General features: G+C 40.9%; 1 protein-coding gene across 2 annotated transcripts in view; it reads left to right on the forward strand.

Annotated features, from left to right (window-relative positions):
- Positions 1-16,136, forward strand: part of cpne7 (copine VII) — a 156,002-nt gene that overhangs the window by 101,016 nt on the left and 38,850 nt on the right. For both annotated transcript variants that reach the window (XM_072596088.1, XM_072596089.1), the window contains exons 9-11: positions 5,122-5,208; positions 6,097-6,156; positions 11,729-11,862. In XM_072596088.1, the coding sequence (XP_072452189.1) occupies positions 5,122-5,208; positions 6,097-6,156; positions 11,729-11,862 (281 nt within the window). The remainder of the gene's footprint in view (positions 1-5,121; positions 5,209-6,096; positions 6,157-11,728; positions 11,863-16,136) is intronic.

Raw genomic sequence — 16,136 nt, forward strand, 5'->3', positions numbered from 1 at the left:
GCATATGAGATATCTATAATAATGTCTAATGGCACCTTTAATAACACATTATTATATCATATTATGAGTGAAGTCATAAGCATTGCTGTATCAGGTAAAGATGCCGCACTAGAGGCAAAAAAAAACACATAATGGCTAGTAGTGGTGGTTGGCCATAAAGAAAGGACTCTATGCTCTCAATAGTAGATATTTGGAAACCTAATTGAAGATCAACTAGACAACAGCTTAGGACATCAAAGAATTCAACAATCAGCAGCATCAGCTTCTAAGAGTGTAGATGGCCATATGGAGCTGCAGATAAATACAATATTTTGGGATTGTCTTAACTAAAAGTTAAAATGGCCGCAGTTACAATACAATCAAACCAAAAGAACCAGTGAATTCTGTATCTCCCATCTTAAAAAATAAAAGAGTCCCAAATGCATGTAGTCCAAATGTTTAATAATACTGCAGTGGAACAGACCTTACAGCATAGCTACAGAGAAAATATATAGCTAGAAATATGGCCTTACACTCTAAGGATAACTTCTGTCCAGACCTCAGTAAGTTCTGCCATTTTCTTTCTTCAAATTGGCACCTTCTTTGGTATAGACTCCACTGAAGCTGAAACATAAAATTAAAAGCCCATACTTGTTTTAAACTGGTAAACATCTGGTCCCCAAACTTTCTTAATGGGACCAAGACCAGTAAAGGAGCAGCAACAACAAAAACACTAGAAAAGACTGGCAAGGACACTGAACAATAAAGATCAGAGCAAAGCAAAACTAGTAAAAGAAACAAACAAACATGGTACTGTACTTTCCAAAGAAAAACCAAGGGCAAACAATTTATCGTGGGCTGGGCATTCGGTTATTGTTTTACTGAATGACAACTGTGCAGACGATGTACACAGTTTTAATTAACAGATCAGGCAATACATGATAGCCATATGTGATCTCCAAAAACTTTGCTTGCCATCAGGAAGGAGGGAATTTTCCAAATTAACATGTCTGGTTTGTTGATGGATGTTCAGAATGATCCAGAAAAGGTCTGGTGAGTTCTTAGCATTTACACACTCCAACTCTTGCCATACAGACAGCAACCCCACGATTCTATTGATCGGTTTGTCAGAAGATGCTGCGGCAAAGGCACTAGTGCGACTTTTCTGGAGGGGTGCTCTCAGAAATGCTTATTGACCAGCTGACCACCGAGGGAGAATCTTTGAGCAGGAAAAAAATACCATGGCGTCGACTCATTAGTTGAAGATACATCAACAAAGCACACTAAGCTAATAAAGTCTTCAACAGATGTGGTTCATCACACTGACCCAAAATCTGTCTACCTAATCTCGGTATCTATTAAGCATGTTCCTCACCACCAAAGGGCATTGGGCGTACATGGTGATGCAAGATCTCTGGTTCAAAAGGCCAAGGCAGGCTGTAAAACAAATCACAGATGACCTACAAGATGGTACAAGACCACAAATCATGGCTGCAAAGAAAATATTAAGAAGGTGCACAAATGCAAGCACATTCATGTGGTTCAGAGACAAGCAAGCAAAGGACAGTTGTCAGAAATGACCATGCTATCCATGATGTTAACCTCACACGCCATGTCAATGGTATAATGTGATCAGAAGATTATATAACTATTAGCATGAAAAATCCTGAAAAGGCAGGTCGTTGCCACCCAGGTAAATAGTGCGGTGAAGAAGGCATATGGCGTACTGGCTTTTATTGGTAGAGGAATTGAGTTCCGGAGTCCTGAGGTCATGTTGCAGTTGTATAAGACTCTGGTGCGGCCGCATCTGGAGTATTGTGTGCAGTTTTGGTCGCCATACTATAGGAAGGATGTGGAGGCACTGGAACGGGTGCAGAGGAGGTTTACCAGGATGTTGCCTGGTATGGTAGGAAGATCGTATGAGGAAAGGCTGAGGTACTTGGGGCTGTTTTCATTGGAGAAAAGAAGGTTTGGGGTGACTTGATAGAGGTGTACAAGATGATTAGGGGTTTAGATAGGGTTGACCGTGAGAACCTTTTTCCACGTATGGAGTCAGCTATTACAAGGGGGCATAGCTTTAAATTAAGGGGTGGTAGGTATAGGACAGATGTTAGGGGTAGATTCTTTACTCAGCGAGTCGTGAGTTCATGGAATGCCCTGCCAGTAGCAGTGGTGGATTCTCCCTCTTTATGGGCATTTAAACGGGCATTGGATAGGCATATGGAGGATAGTGGGCTAGTGTAGGTTAGGTGCGCTTGGATCGGCGCAACATCGAGGGCCAAAGAGCCTGTACTGCGCTGTATTGTTCTATGTTCTATGTTATATATGAAAACATTAAAAGCTAAAATTGACATAGGAGCTAGTGCTGACATTTGCATCCTGAAATACATGTGCCTTTTCAAATGGCACTTCATGGCACAGCCAATAAGAGATTATTTCAGTGTATAATGGATCACCAATTCCATGCAATGGTGGAATCAGACTGTAGTACAGCACTTTAGCTCATCGTGGCTTCCTGAAATCTTCTGCCTGGTAGATTCTAATGGTCCAGAATTGTGGTCATTCATCAGATTCCAATCACACACGTGAAATTGAAAATGTGCTCAATTGATCTGTTACACTTTGACCAGAGCGAATGTCAGCAGTTGCAATTAGTATTTAGCAAAAGTGAGCAATGACAAGAATTGCAAAGGGTTGTTATCCAAGGATGACCTGACATCATTAAAGAAGTACCTGAGAACATTTGCTTATTTTGGCCATACAGTGATAAAGTCGGTATATTCACAATAAATCACCTTCAAGGGCAAACTAGTCCTAATGTCAAACACATTATGCCAAGTTTTCAAATCTATGTTAAATATGTGGCCATTGAATGCTCAAGACAGTTAGCACATGAATCTGTGAACTGGTCCAGTGATGAATCAGGACTTGTGACTGAACGTGAGGCATCCCAAACACATCAACCCCAACTTCAGAGGGAGCCACTACATCCATACAATGTACACTCTTTGGAATAGCAACAGACATGTTTGCAACGTACTCAGCAAATTTGCATTCTTATGATGGATTACTTCTCCAAATTTCCCATTAGCTGATAATTTAGCAACAGAATTGACATTTTGACTGTTATTCTCAGTTTGAGGTTTATGTGGATGGTGTTTGACAACAAACCATTTTAAGACGTGCTTACTAAGTGGGGAGTAACCCATATTACATAGTCCCTGCAAGATCTCTGGTCAAGCAGCCTAGCAGATCTTCTGTGATATATTTTCAAATCCATGATTATGAAGTGTTGTGCAACAAAACAAGACTTTTACTTTGTGTTGCTGAATTTTCATGTTGCATGGTATGATCTCAGCTGATGTTATCACTGGACAAATCAAAATTGCTCAAAATATTCCAAATATGAACAGACCAGAGCCTTATACTCTCTCAGCAGCACATCTCTGCTCTTGATATTCAAGCCCCCTTGAAATGAATGCTAACGTTATAGAGTCATAGAGATGTACAGCACGGAAACAGACTGTTCGATCCAACTTGTCCATGCCGACCAGATATCCCAACCCAATCTAGTCCCCCCTGTCAGCACCCGGCCCATATCCCTCTAAACCCTTCCTATTTATATACCCATCCAGATGCCTTTTAAATGTTGCAATTGTACTAACCTCCACCACTTCTTCTGGCAGCTCATTCCATACACGTACCTCCCTCTGCATGAGAAAGGTGACCCTTAGGTCCCTTTTATATCTTTCCCCTCTCACCCTAAACCTATGCCCTCTAGTTTTGGACTCCCCCACCACAGGGAAAAGACCTTGCCCATGCCTCTCATGATTTTATAAACCTTTATAAGGTCAGCCCTCAGCCTCCCAGGCTCCAGGGAAAACAGCCCCAGCCTATTCAGCCTCTCCCTATAGCTCAAATCCTCCAACCCTAGCAACATGCTTGTAAATCTTTTCTGAACCTTTCAAGTTTCACAACATCTTTCCGATAAGAAGGAGACCAGAATTGCACGCAATATTCCAAAAGCGGCCTAACCAACATCCTGCACAGCCTCAACATGACCTCCCAAGTCCTATACTCAATGCTTGCTTTCCAAATGCTGCCTTCACTATCCCATCTACCTGCAGCTCTACTCTTGCACATTTATGAATGGTGAGCTGATTGTGGTGGGGAGAAACAAACATAACTTTTGTAACCAAGTGAACAGGGCAAGCAGCTCTCTTTGAGCATTCACATGGAAAGATTGTGAAATAAACAGTGCTAGGGACTGAAGAATGAAGTAGAAATTCGAACAGGGGAGTTCAGTGCCATATCAGGTACAGCAAGAGAAGTAGTAGGGGAAAGAAAGGTTGGATATTGTGAGAGAGAGAGAGAGAAAGAGTGTAAAAGAGAATCAGAAAGAAAAAGATAAAATTGATTAATTAATCTTCATCCCATCATTAAAAGGATCCTCAGTCTGAAACCACTTCACACCATTCAATTAATTTCAATTGTGACCAAGATGGTAAAATGCCAATTTGTGAAGCTAACAGCAGAGTGGTATGGCTCAGAGAGTAACCTTTGAATTTTTCAGTAAAACTATCCATCTGGTACTTGCCTGTAGCACTTCTCTGTACCAGCTACTCATAAGTAACAGTGAAATTAAACAGACCTGTGTTTTGGTGAGAAGATCTGGGCTATTGTGAAATCAGAATCTTCTGTCGATCAGACTGGTGAAAGCAATTCAGTTGAATGGAATTTGTGTGCTGAATTTCTGAGGTGTTGGTATTCAGGATCTAATTATTGTTCATCTGTTCTGGCAGTGATCAAATACTGAATCTGTATTCCACCTGACATATCAGCTGCTCATATTATGATCGAAACTGTTAATGGTATTCCCCATTGCTGGTTGCTTTGTTCAACTTGATATGCACAGTGAATATTTAAATTGGCTTCTTTCCCACTTCAAATGACACATTGCCTGTTTCGGTATGCATGGCAACCATTTTGTCAGCATACATTTCTAAATTCAAATATACATCACACATTTGAAATGTAATTTCAAATTACATTTACTTAATAGTACAGAAGATGTATTACGAATGCAACATTGGTTTATAGTATCATGTAGTAATCTGGCTAGGCCTTCTCTCTTTTAATCAGATCCACTGGGACTGTGTTAATCCAAAATATAAGGCAAAAAAGAAGCATTATAAGAACTCTGGAACTGTCATACTGAAGGATTGTAAGGTAAGATACAATGGTATGCAATAATCATGGACAAATTAACTTTTCCCCACAAAACAGTAACTATAGTTTAAAAGTGGAGGGAATGTTTTTAAAACAAAATTGTGCAGTGTTGAGCAAAATATTCTGACAATAAACATTGTTTCTCTGTGAATAGCATGGATCTGCTTGCAGCTGATTTCACTCAGTCTCCTGATCTGAATTTGGGAAAATGTAAAACTTGGAAATCAGACTGTTTAATTTGTCGCGTGTGAAATTTCTAATGTATCTTCAAATACTGCTTAATTAAAAATAAAACGCTGCATTAAAAAAGTGAAAAACTGAGAAAGACAACGAAACACATTTACTCAACAGTCTGTGATTTTTGCCAGTTGTGTTATGAATTTTATACAATCAACTTATTATACAGAGTAAGATGTCATTTGAACAGCCATCAAAGATGAGTTTCCACTAATTTCTATCTTCTTTGTTAAATTATTTTATGTTACTCAGTCTTTGCAGTTACGAGAAAATCAGTTAGAAGTGCTATAAACTCCATTTAACATAGACTGCCTCAGCTCTATCATGACCTTTGGCTAGACACAGCTGGTTTCAGACAAGCATTCATAACCATTTCGGTACCAAATCAAAACCTTGTATTCCTACCTAAAATAAACATTAAAACATCAAGATTTAAAGCAATCATCGTTCATTGTCATCATTCTCAAACATTCGTTCGTGATGAATTAAAAGCTACCTGTCAACAGGATTTGATCTAATCTGCATATATGACAAATATCAATCTTATATACAGAATGACAGTTCAGGGAAGATGCCAAGTTATTAGTCATTGTATTAAAATGGTTGAGTTAAATGTTTTTGGACTGACTCTGTATTTTTTGTGTTTTGAAGTTGCACAGGATTTATTCCTTTTTAGATTACATAATGGGAGGATGTCAGATTCACTTTACGGTAGGTGAATAGTTATTATGCTTTTAAAACTATTTCCTAGTGATGTTTTTTCTTGTCTCTGGAAGATGGATGATTGATAACTTTTATGTTGTAGAGTGTGAGTTTGCCAAAAGTTTTCATTTGACACTAATTATTCTTCTAAATGTGTTATAATGACAGCAATGCCTGGTTTCCAAGCCAAGTTCCCAATTAAAATGTGAAACGTTTGCATTTGGATTTATTTTTATAACATTTTATTTTTGAAGAGGAAAGAATGTTGAAAAGAATTGCAAAATAAAATTAATTCTGGTCCTTGAAATGTTGTAAAAGAGCCCTGAAGAAGGGCTCATGCTCGAAATGTCGATTCTCCTGCTCCTTTGGTGCTGCCTGACCTGCTGCGCTTTTCCAGCAACACATTTTCAGCTCTGATCTCCAGCATCTGCAGTCCTCACTTTCTCCTCCAGTGAATAGTTACACTATGGTATACAGTTGTAAGTGACTATATGAACTCAGTCACTGCAAAGCTATGACTTTATCATTCTGATAAATTGTGGAAGCGTCCAGCAAAACTGTTTTGTAAAAGGTTTTGATGCAATTTGGTGATAGCTGTAGTGTAACTACAGGCGAACCTTACAATATTTTAGCAGAGTAATTTTTGTTGGGTTTTATGTAGAGCTTCCCTCTGCAAAGCCTAGCAAGTTTTCTCACACTATCTTCCCACACTTACCTCATTGGCTACTAACTCCTCAATGTTAGTCTGATTCTACCACTTACCATTGCTGGAAGTATTCACCACTGCTGGGATATGCCTGATTAGACCATTACCTCTGCACAGGTGCCACCTTGGAACCCTGGCTGTGCATCTGATCAAGCATGGGCCTAGTTCACTCACGATGTCCTGGAATATCCTCAGCCCGTGCTAACACTGTGCCTCACATGTAGAGAATCATGTCAGAGATGAATGACTCTGGCTTTCCTCAGTTTCTCACGCACCCTGAGGGACCCTTCAGCTGAGATCTCTTCACATGGTTTCTGTTTGGTTTCTGCTACAGGCCCCTGTCTTTTCCAAATGTTTGAATTCTGGACTATCAATGAGATATTAGATTATCAGTAAACCTTTTTGGGTGCTTCAACTGAACTTGAGGCTCCAAATTAGCATGTGCCATGCACACCTGCACATGTGGAGTGAACCATACCATAGACGGCACGGTGGCACAGTGGTTAGCACTGCTGCCTCACAGCGCCAGAGACCCGGGTTCAATTCCTGCCTCAGGTGACTGACTGTGTGGAGTTTGCATATTCTCCCCGTGTTTGCATGGGTTTCCTCCGGGTGCTCCGGTTTCCTCCCACAGTCCAAAAATGTGCAGGTTAGGTGAATTTGCCATGTTAAATTGCCCCTAGTGTTAGGGGCAGGGTAAATGTATGGGAATGGGTGTGGGTGGGTGCGCTTCGGCGGGTCAGTGTGGACTTGTTGGGCCGAAGGGCCTGTTTCCACGCTGTAAGTAATCTAATCTAATAATACCATCTCATCGAGGGTGTTAATACATCTGCAGCGAACATTTTCCAGAAATGTACAGAGCAGACAGATGACAGCAATCAGTATATAATGCTGATTTTACGTTAATGATGCCTTTCTGGAATTTAGCGCTCCAGTCTACAGTCATGGCTGGACTGATGCTTTATTTCAAAAGAAATCTCTGTGAGATTGAGAATGAACAGAGGTCATGCAAAGCAGCACAAGCTGCTGGAAAGGGCAGGGACAGGGCCATTGCAGGAGTTCTCAAAAGTGGAACAAATCTGTCCAATACTCCTTCCTGAACATCTGCACAGAACAATGAGAGAAGAGTTTTGGTTTTAGTAAATTCAATCTCCCTGGAATACAAAGTTAAAAATCACACAACACTAGGTTATAGTCCAACAGGTTTAATTGGAAGCACACTAGCTTTCGGAGTGACGCTCCGAAAGCTAGTGTGCTTCCAATTAAACCTGTTGGACTATAACCTGGTGTTGTGTGATTTTTAACTTTGTACACCCCAGTCCAACACCGGCGTCTCCAAATCATCCCTGGAATACGTAATCAACTAGAGTCAAGCGGGAGCACCTGGGTGTGTTGGGCACATCTGTTCCTCCTCCATCTCCTCGCACCTTCATTGCATGGAAAGAAATAGCACCTTGTAATGAGCAACTGATAGATATGACTGGTGGTGTCCTGGAGACAAACTACTGATTGATTCTTGGGGAAAAAAAAGGGCAAGAACTCTGCTATGCTGCCTTGCCTTTTGTCTTTTGCTTTGTTCTTATCTGAAACCTTCAGATTTAAATTCCAATCCTCTGAAGAGGATTTTGACAATGAGAAATGTTGAATACCACATGCCACAACTTCTAAAATGGGGTGCCCAATGACGTTCATTGATATGAAATCTACCTCTGGGAAGAAGATGAAATGAAGAAAGAAACTGCCCAGGGAACTCTATTTCATCAGGTAGCACCAGAGAAGAGCCATGGCCTGCTCCAACCTGTCAATGGGATGCATAGATCTCAGAAATTCTTGGTAAACATTTCTGCAGCTCTATTTCTTCAAGTTATAATTCAATGTAGAACAGGATATCTGCCTTCTGCTACAGTCAGGGCTACAAAGGAACATCTTTTGGTGCAGAAAGATGTTAGTACGAAACATTTATTTGATCATTCATTCTGAGGAGGAACTGTAATCGTTTCCATTATGTTCTTTGTACTCTTGCCTCAATGACTACTGCCCTCCATAATTATGAAGTGCTTCAAGAGGTTGGTCATGACTGACATCAACTTTAGCCTTGATCCTTTGCAATTCGCCTACTGGTGCATCAGCTCCATGGCAGACGCCATCTGTCAGGCTCTACACTCCTCTCTGGAACACCTGCGTAACAAGGATACCTATGTCAGGGCTCCTGTGTATTGACTACAGTTCTGCCTTCAACAACATAATTCGAATGCAAACTCATCTCTAAACTCTGTGACCTATGTCATGGCTCCCCTCCTATAACTGGATCCTAGACTTTCCGACACATAGACTGCAATCAGTAAGGATAGGTGACATCACCTCCTCCACCATAATCCTCAACACCAGTGCCCTGCAAGGCTGCGTACTCAACCCCCTACCATACTCCTTAGACACTCATGACTGTGTGGCCAAACTCCACCCCAACACCATTTACAAGTTTGCTGATGACACCACCATTGTACGTTGGATCTCAAACAATGATGAGACAGAATACAGGAAAAAGAATGAGTGCTTAGCAACATGGTGTAAAGACACCAATTTCTCCATCTACGTCAGTAACATGAAGGAGCTGGTCATTGATATCAGGAAGCAGATTTGAGGGCATACCCCTGTCTGCATCAATGATGGTGAAGTGGTGATAGTTGAGAACATCAAAATCCTGGGAGTGATGATCACCAGCAATCTGTCCTGGTCTGTCCATGTCAAAGCAATGGTCAAGAAGGCACAGCAATGTCTCTACTTCCTCAGGAGGCTAAGGAAATTCAACATATCCCCAAAGACTCTTACCAATTTTTATAAATGCACCCATGAAAGCATTCTATCTGGATGCATTACAGTGTGATTTGTTAACTGCTCTTCGCCATACTACAATAAACTACAGAGTCATGAACACAGCCCAGAGAGGAGTGTAGAGCCTGACAGATGGCGTCTGCCATGGAGCTGATGCACCAGTAGGCGAATTGCAAAGGATCAAGGCTAAAGTTGATGTCAGTCATGACCAACCTCTTGAAGCACTTCATAATTATGGAGGGCAGTAGTCATGACTCTGTCACGTAAACCAGACTTCCTTCCATTTACTCCATCTATACTTCCTGCTGTCTCGGAAAAGCAACCAATATAATCAACGACCCCTTCCACCTTGGTTATACCCTTTTCTACCCTCTTCCATTGGGCAAAAGATATAAAAGTTTGTATACACGCATGAATATATTCAAGAACAGCTTATTCCTCACTGTTATTAAACTTCTGAATAGACCCCTCAAGTTTTAAATTTAATATTGACCTCACTCCCTGTGCACCTTCTCGCAGCTGTAACATTGTATTCTTTGCTCTGTTCTATTACCCTAATGCACTTTATATGATATGATCTGCCTGCACTACGTGCAAAACATTTTACTGTACCGAGGTACACGTGACAATAATAAATCAAATCAAATCCAGGCAAGTCACTAATACTTAGTTTGCCAAGGTTCCCAAATAATAGTGATAGTACTCCCAAGGACTGAGTGAATACTCTGTAAGTGGCTGCAGAATCACACGATTTAATCAGAGATCCTGGGACAGAGAACGCTTTTCAAATGGCCATATCTGACAATGGTCAACGTGACATCAGCAGAAAGGAACTTCACTCTCTGAGCATTGAAATGATATAAACACTCGTGTGCTTGTATTTGCTGCCATCTTTTCAGCCTCAGGTACCAGAAAGCTCTTCCTTGTTTATTTGACAGTCTCTGTGAAACGAAGGCTGCTTTGCTGCTCTCCTAGCTTGTAACATGCCATGGCTGCAGCAGTGCAGTGATGCTACATTTAATCCAGAATCAAAATGAACTACAGGAACACTAAACAAATGCTTATTTTTGGCATGGAAATCTACACCCTACTCCTGTTTCAAGAATGTTGGCCTGATTTGCCCTCTTTAGTCTGTCGGAAGTTTTGAGAGTAAGTGTCCCAGGAGGAGAAAGGGGAGGCAGATGTTGATGACTTCGAAACAGAAGACCAGACACAGGAAGACAAAGCACCAGAAGCATAAACAACACCAGCAACAGAAGTGCCAAGGAAGTTTATCTGTGAAGTGCCCTCACTGATCCTATTGCAACACATTGCCAGTAAAAGCTGTACCAAGAAGAAACCGTCTTTTCCTACAGCTATGTTTCCTGCTAGTTTCTAACATTGGCAGAACGAATTTATGCCAATCCATTAAAATTGCTACTCCTTTAATAATCCCAAGGAGTCGGGAGTTCACACCGTTCTGTCAACAGTGAAAGAATGCCCTCATACAGATTTTCCCATTTAATGCCAGTCCTTCCATGTACTAACATTGTTTCCCTACCACCATTGTCACTTCCTGCCATCCTTTCTGATTGATCAGTGCTGAATCAGCATTAGCTACTCAAGTGGTTTTAACTTTCTGCTGTTGTCAATGGACAGTTGGTGCACACTGGCCACTGCCACTGTCTGATGTGCAGCTTCGAAGAATCGTCCCCTTAGTGTCAAACTGAAAAAGAAACTGGAAATCTTAAGATTTTTCTGTACAATTAGGCATCAGTAGATGGATTGAATTTTAGAAAAACTGCATTCAAGATTGAGTTCATTAATTCTATGCAAACTGTTTATAGATTTCTGTACTTTTTTTTAATAGACAATTGCTTCAGTGTTTCTTTTCCCTTTAACAAAGGGTTAATGCCTTAGATTTCTGCCGCAATAGATCTGAAATATTTTTGACATATTTTACATGCTTTTATTTCGAACATTGTGCATCAGTATGAGCTTCTGAAGGAATGAAGCATCCAGGGCCTAGTGCTGTTAATTATGAATTGCCACCTTCTATTTTAGGTAGCCATTGACTTCACAGCTTCGAATGGAGACCCACGAAACAGCTGTTCCTTGCATTACATCAATCCCTACCAGCCCAATGAGTATTTGAAGGCACTAATCTCTGTCGGTGAAATCTGTCAAGACTACGACAGGTACTGTTAACCGTCTCCCAGAAAGCATCCTGAGCTCACATTACAGCAGCATGTTAGTAATAATGGTGCTCTTTAATCTTTGTTGACATTTTTAATAGAGCAAAGCAATTGTCTTTCATTCGAACTGTACAAAAATAGTGAATACTGCATCTTGATTGAATTTTCTATGTTTGATTTTGCATGATTTGAGGTGAAATGATTAACAAGCCAGTTTAGCTACTTAATGGGATAGAATAGTAAAGTTAAATTGAGGAAAAATTAAGAAATTCCTGTCATTTATTGAGAAAAATTGAATTCATTGGAACTGCTGAATTTAGTCACAATTATTATAATGTCTATCAGGGTGAATTATAATTCTGCAGCAACTAGACTAGTTTAAATATTTAGGTCTATTTAGAGTCAATAAGCAGTTTAATCCATGAATGAATTCAAGAAGGTTACCATTTAATCTAGATCCTCTGAACTAGGCTTTTAAAATATTTGTTTATGAGTGCTTAACATGTTTTCATGAATTTCCATTTTGGCAATCTTTATAAAGGTTGTTTATCCTAATGGATGACACCTCCATTAAAATACAGGAAAAGGAATTACACAAATGATACAATTCCAAGAGCTGACTTTCAAAGGTCTCATTTATTACCATAATGGATAATTGTTTTTGCCATTAATGGCCAGTATGCTGTCATTGACAATTGCTCATCTCCTTCCCGTCCCCTCGTGAGACTGACAATGTCTTTGAGTTCCTCTAAATGAGTTCCTGGGGATGTTCAGTATGTAGGTAATTAGCTGTAGTCTACAAGGGGTCATAGGTTTCTCTATTAAAGTGAGTCAATTGGTTACATAGATTGAGCAGCACCATTCCACATCGAGCATTGGGCAGGCAAGGAGGCAGATGTAACCAGAATGGGAATTGAACCCACACTGTTGACGTTATTCTGAACCACACACCAACCAGCTCAATTATCTAACCTTCACTGGGACCTTAGGCCACTTTAAAGTTTCAATATGACTAAAAGCGTCCTTAAGTTCCCAGTTCATGACTTCAGAGATGGCACATTCAGCCTAAAATCTACATTTCGGATTTTGAAAAAAAATACTTTAGGATTGATGAACCATTAAATAACAAATCTTTTAGATTGGATGTGGCCATGTTTTTAAGGAAACATTTAACCTAATATAATTTCTACCATCAAAGCATTAAGCATTTCTGTGGAAATGGTTTCACTGTCAGTTATACATCCTGCCTAATTTTTATTCCTATTGAAATTTTACACCTTGCTGACATTGTACCTTCTGTCCTATATCTCCCAGTGTAGTCTGTTACAGTCAGATCAATTATACCTTTTATTCATATGACACATCAGAACTCAATGTTCATTGTAACTTTTATGGCAATACTTTCTCCTGAAGACTTTGGCCATTCTCAGAGGACTACATTAGGAAATATAAGATAAGCAGAGAGAACTTGTGGAAAATTAACTATTAGTGGGGCATAGCTCAGTGGTGGGGTTGAGTGTCAGGGTCATAATAATGAGTTGCAACTTACACAACAAGCAGCTTTCTTCAAAGAGCAGTGTTCCTATCTATTCACATGCTGAATGAGTGATCATTCTGGAACAGTTACTTCACAAGTGTTTTATAACTCCTGTTGGATTCAGACTGACCCTCAAAATTTGAATAATTTTGGGGAAGTAGCAATCCTTAATTATAGTTTGACATCCAGTTTTCGGGCACTGTAGTGTGAGCAGATGGTTGCTTACAAATGAACTTCAAAACTGGCACCAAATAAAATTGAAGGAAGTGTTCAAAACATTATTAGCATTCACTGAAGGAACAGGGGGAGAAAGGAGCCAGTAAAATGAAGGGAAGAAAACTAATGATGTGGTGATGTTTCTGCTGATGAAGTGGGGTTAGTGCTACATGTGGAGATTGTGATAAGGGTTTGCCTTTGTGCCAAACCATGCTGGCATTGTTAGAAGTTCTCAGTGAATTGCACAACCACCTGCCATGCCAATTACAGGTGCTTTTATGTATCCTGTCTGGAATATCTATAGGAGACACCTCAGAGTGCTGGAGCAGTACCACCAACACTGCCTGCATAAGATCCTCTGTACGCACTGGGAAGACAGATGCACTAACACCAGTGTCCTTGACCAGGCCAACATCCCCAGCATTGAGTCACTGATCACCCATGATCAGCTGCAATGAGCTGGGCATGTCATCCGCATGACCGACACAAGACTCCCCAAAAGCAGGTGCTCTATTCTCAGCTTCGAAAGGGCAGGGGAGCCCCAGGTGGGCACAGCAAGCGCTTCAGTGCTACCCTCAAGGCCTCACTGGTGAAGTGCGACATTCCAACAGACACCTGGGAATCACTGGCCCAAGACCGTGCAAAGTGGAGGAGGAGCATCTGGGAAAGCTGATTTGCCATAGGTGCAACTTCCTCTTTCTTTGTAAAGGGAATACCTGCTCAGATTAAGCCGGAGGCCAGATGGAGCTGCTGCCAAAAACCTGCCCTCTAGTGGTAGGATGTTGATTAGGCTCAGAAATGAGACAAGTGTCACCAACTATCTATGAATCCACAAAAATGTAATGGTGCTCAGAGATAAAATAGGAATTGCAAGGCTTTGCCATGAATCCCAATGGCTGCCCCATAGGATTTGCAAATGGCCTTCAGGTTGGGGTGTTCCTTGTTTTGCAGGTATTCAATGCCCGATAATAGGAAAGGGAGAGGCTATTGACAGCCCCCATGAACCACCACCACTACCACCACATTCCTCGGCTCTAACTTCCATCACCACTGTCCCTCCAACAAACTCTTATTCTGCCCACAATTGGTGAGTTCAGGGATCCAGCATTAGCTGCAGCCTATGCTTCTAGTTGTGTTGGCAGCAATGGAGAGCTAATTAGCTGGCAGCAGATGGTGGCAGGATTTCTGCTGCCAGGGTCCTACATCCTCAGGGAAGACCCAAGCTGGCTATTTAAGGGCCTGGGGAGCACTTAATTCAGTCACTATCTCTAACAAACACTGCTGGTTTCTCACTGATCTCCAACAATGGTGGTCTGAGAACATTAAATCCAGTCAAACATCTCAACATCTGGAACTTTGTAATGATGAGAAATGCAGAATGCTGCCATTTAGGTTAACATTAAATGCTCAACAACATCTTCTAATATACCCAAAATATGAAAACGAAGTGACCCAATAAAAGGGAAAGAAGCAAAATATACTGTCTACAATAAACAGCATAGCCCAATTATAATTTGTTTATCACATATGGTGTCCCTCCTGGGCAAATCAAATTGTAACTGGGTTCTTCAGATTAATCAACTCCATTAAGCAAACATGTTTAAACATTCACTGCCTCGTCTAACAGAAGAAAATATATGCATTCCAAAACACAGATAGTGTTTTGTTAATAATGATAATAAACAAGAGTCCAGAAATATTCCATGACATTTAAGGGGAAAAATAAATTTGTTAGCTCCTTGTGCCATCCTGCTATTTAACATAATTGCAGAATTTAACAGAGTGTTGTGCCACTTGCCCTGTCTCTCAACCCACCCCTTACAAACTCCCCTAACCCATAAGAATGGTTTGTTCCAAACCCACGAACTTTGAGAAAGCCTGCACTGGAGCAATAATACGTGGTGGGCCACCCAGACAGGCTCAGGACTGGCCAGATTCTGTCAGAAATGCAAGAATTTCATTAGTGGGTCGAGACTAACTAAGTCCTAGGATTTGAGAGTGGGAATGGATCAGGCAAAACTAGAAAGGGGTGGGGATTGGACCGTGAGGGGAGAAACCTGGTGTAATATCTTTGACAGAGGGTGGGGAGGGGGTGAAGTATGACCAGTGTGCATGGGCCACCCTCTGATTGATGAGCTCCTCCATTTTCAACACAGCTAAAAAAACAAACTGCACTTGCACTGCAGTCTGTCTCTACTTCTCTGGGTTTTCTAATACTGGAGCTGGATTGAGGCCCTCTAATTTTGATAAGGAGGAATTTCTACAGCCAGAGGCTGGGGACTCTGTGGAACTAATTGCTACAGAGGGTTGTGGAGGCCAAGTCATTGAGGGCATTTAAGACAGAGATAGTTAGGTCTTGATTGATAAGGGAATCAAGGGTTATGTGGAGAAAGCATGAGAGTGGATTGAGAAGAATATCAGCCATTATATTATGTGGAGCAAACATGATGGGCTGGATGGTCTAATTCTGCCCTGATGTCATTATAGTCTAGCTAGGCTGTTAATGTCATCATCAGGCATAAGG

The sequence above is a fragment of the Chiloscyllium punctatum genome, chromosome 26, assembly GCF_047496795.1.
Source record: "Chiloscyllium punctatum isolate Juve2018m chromosome 26, sChiPun1.3, whole genome shotgun sequence".
Classification (NCBI taxonomy): domain Eukaryota; kingdom Metazoa; phylum Chordata; class Chondrichthyes; order Orectolobiformes; family Hemiscylliidae; genus Chiloscyllium; species Chiloscyllium punctatum.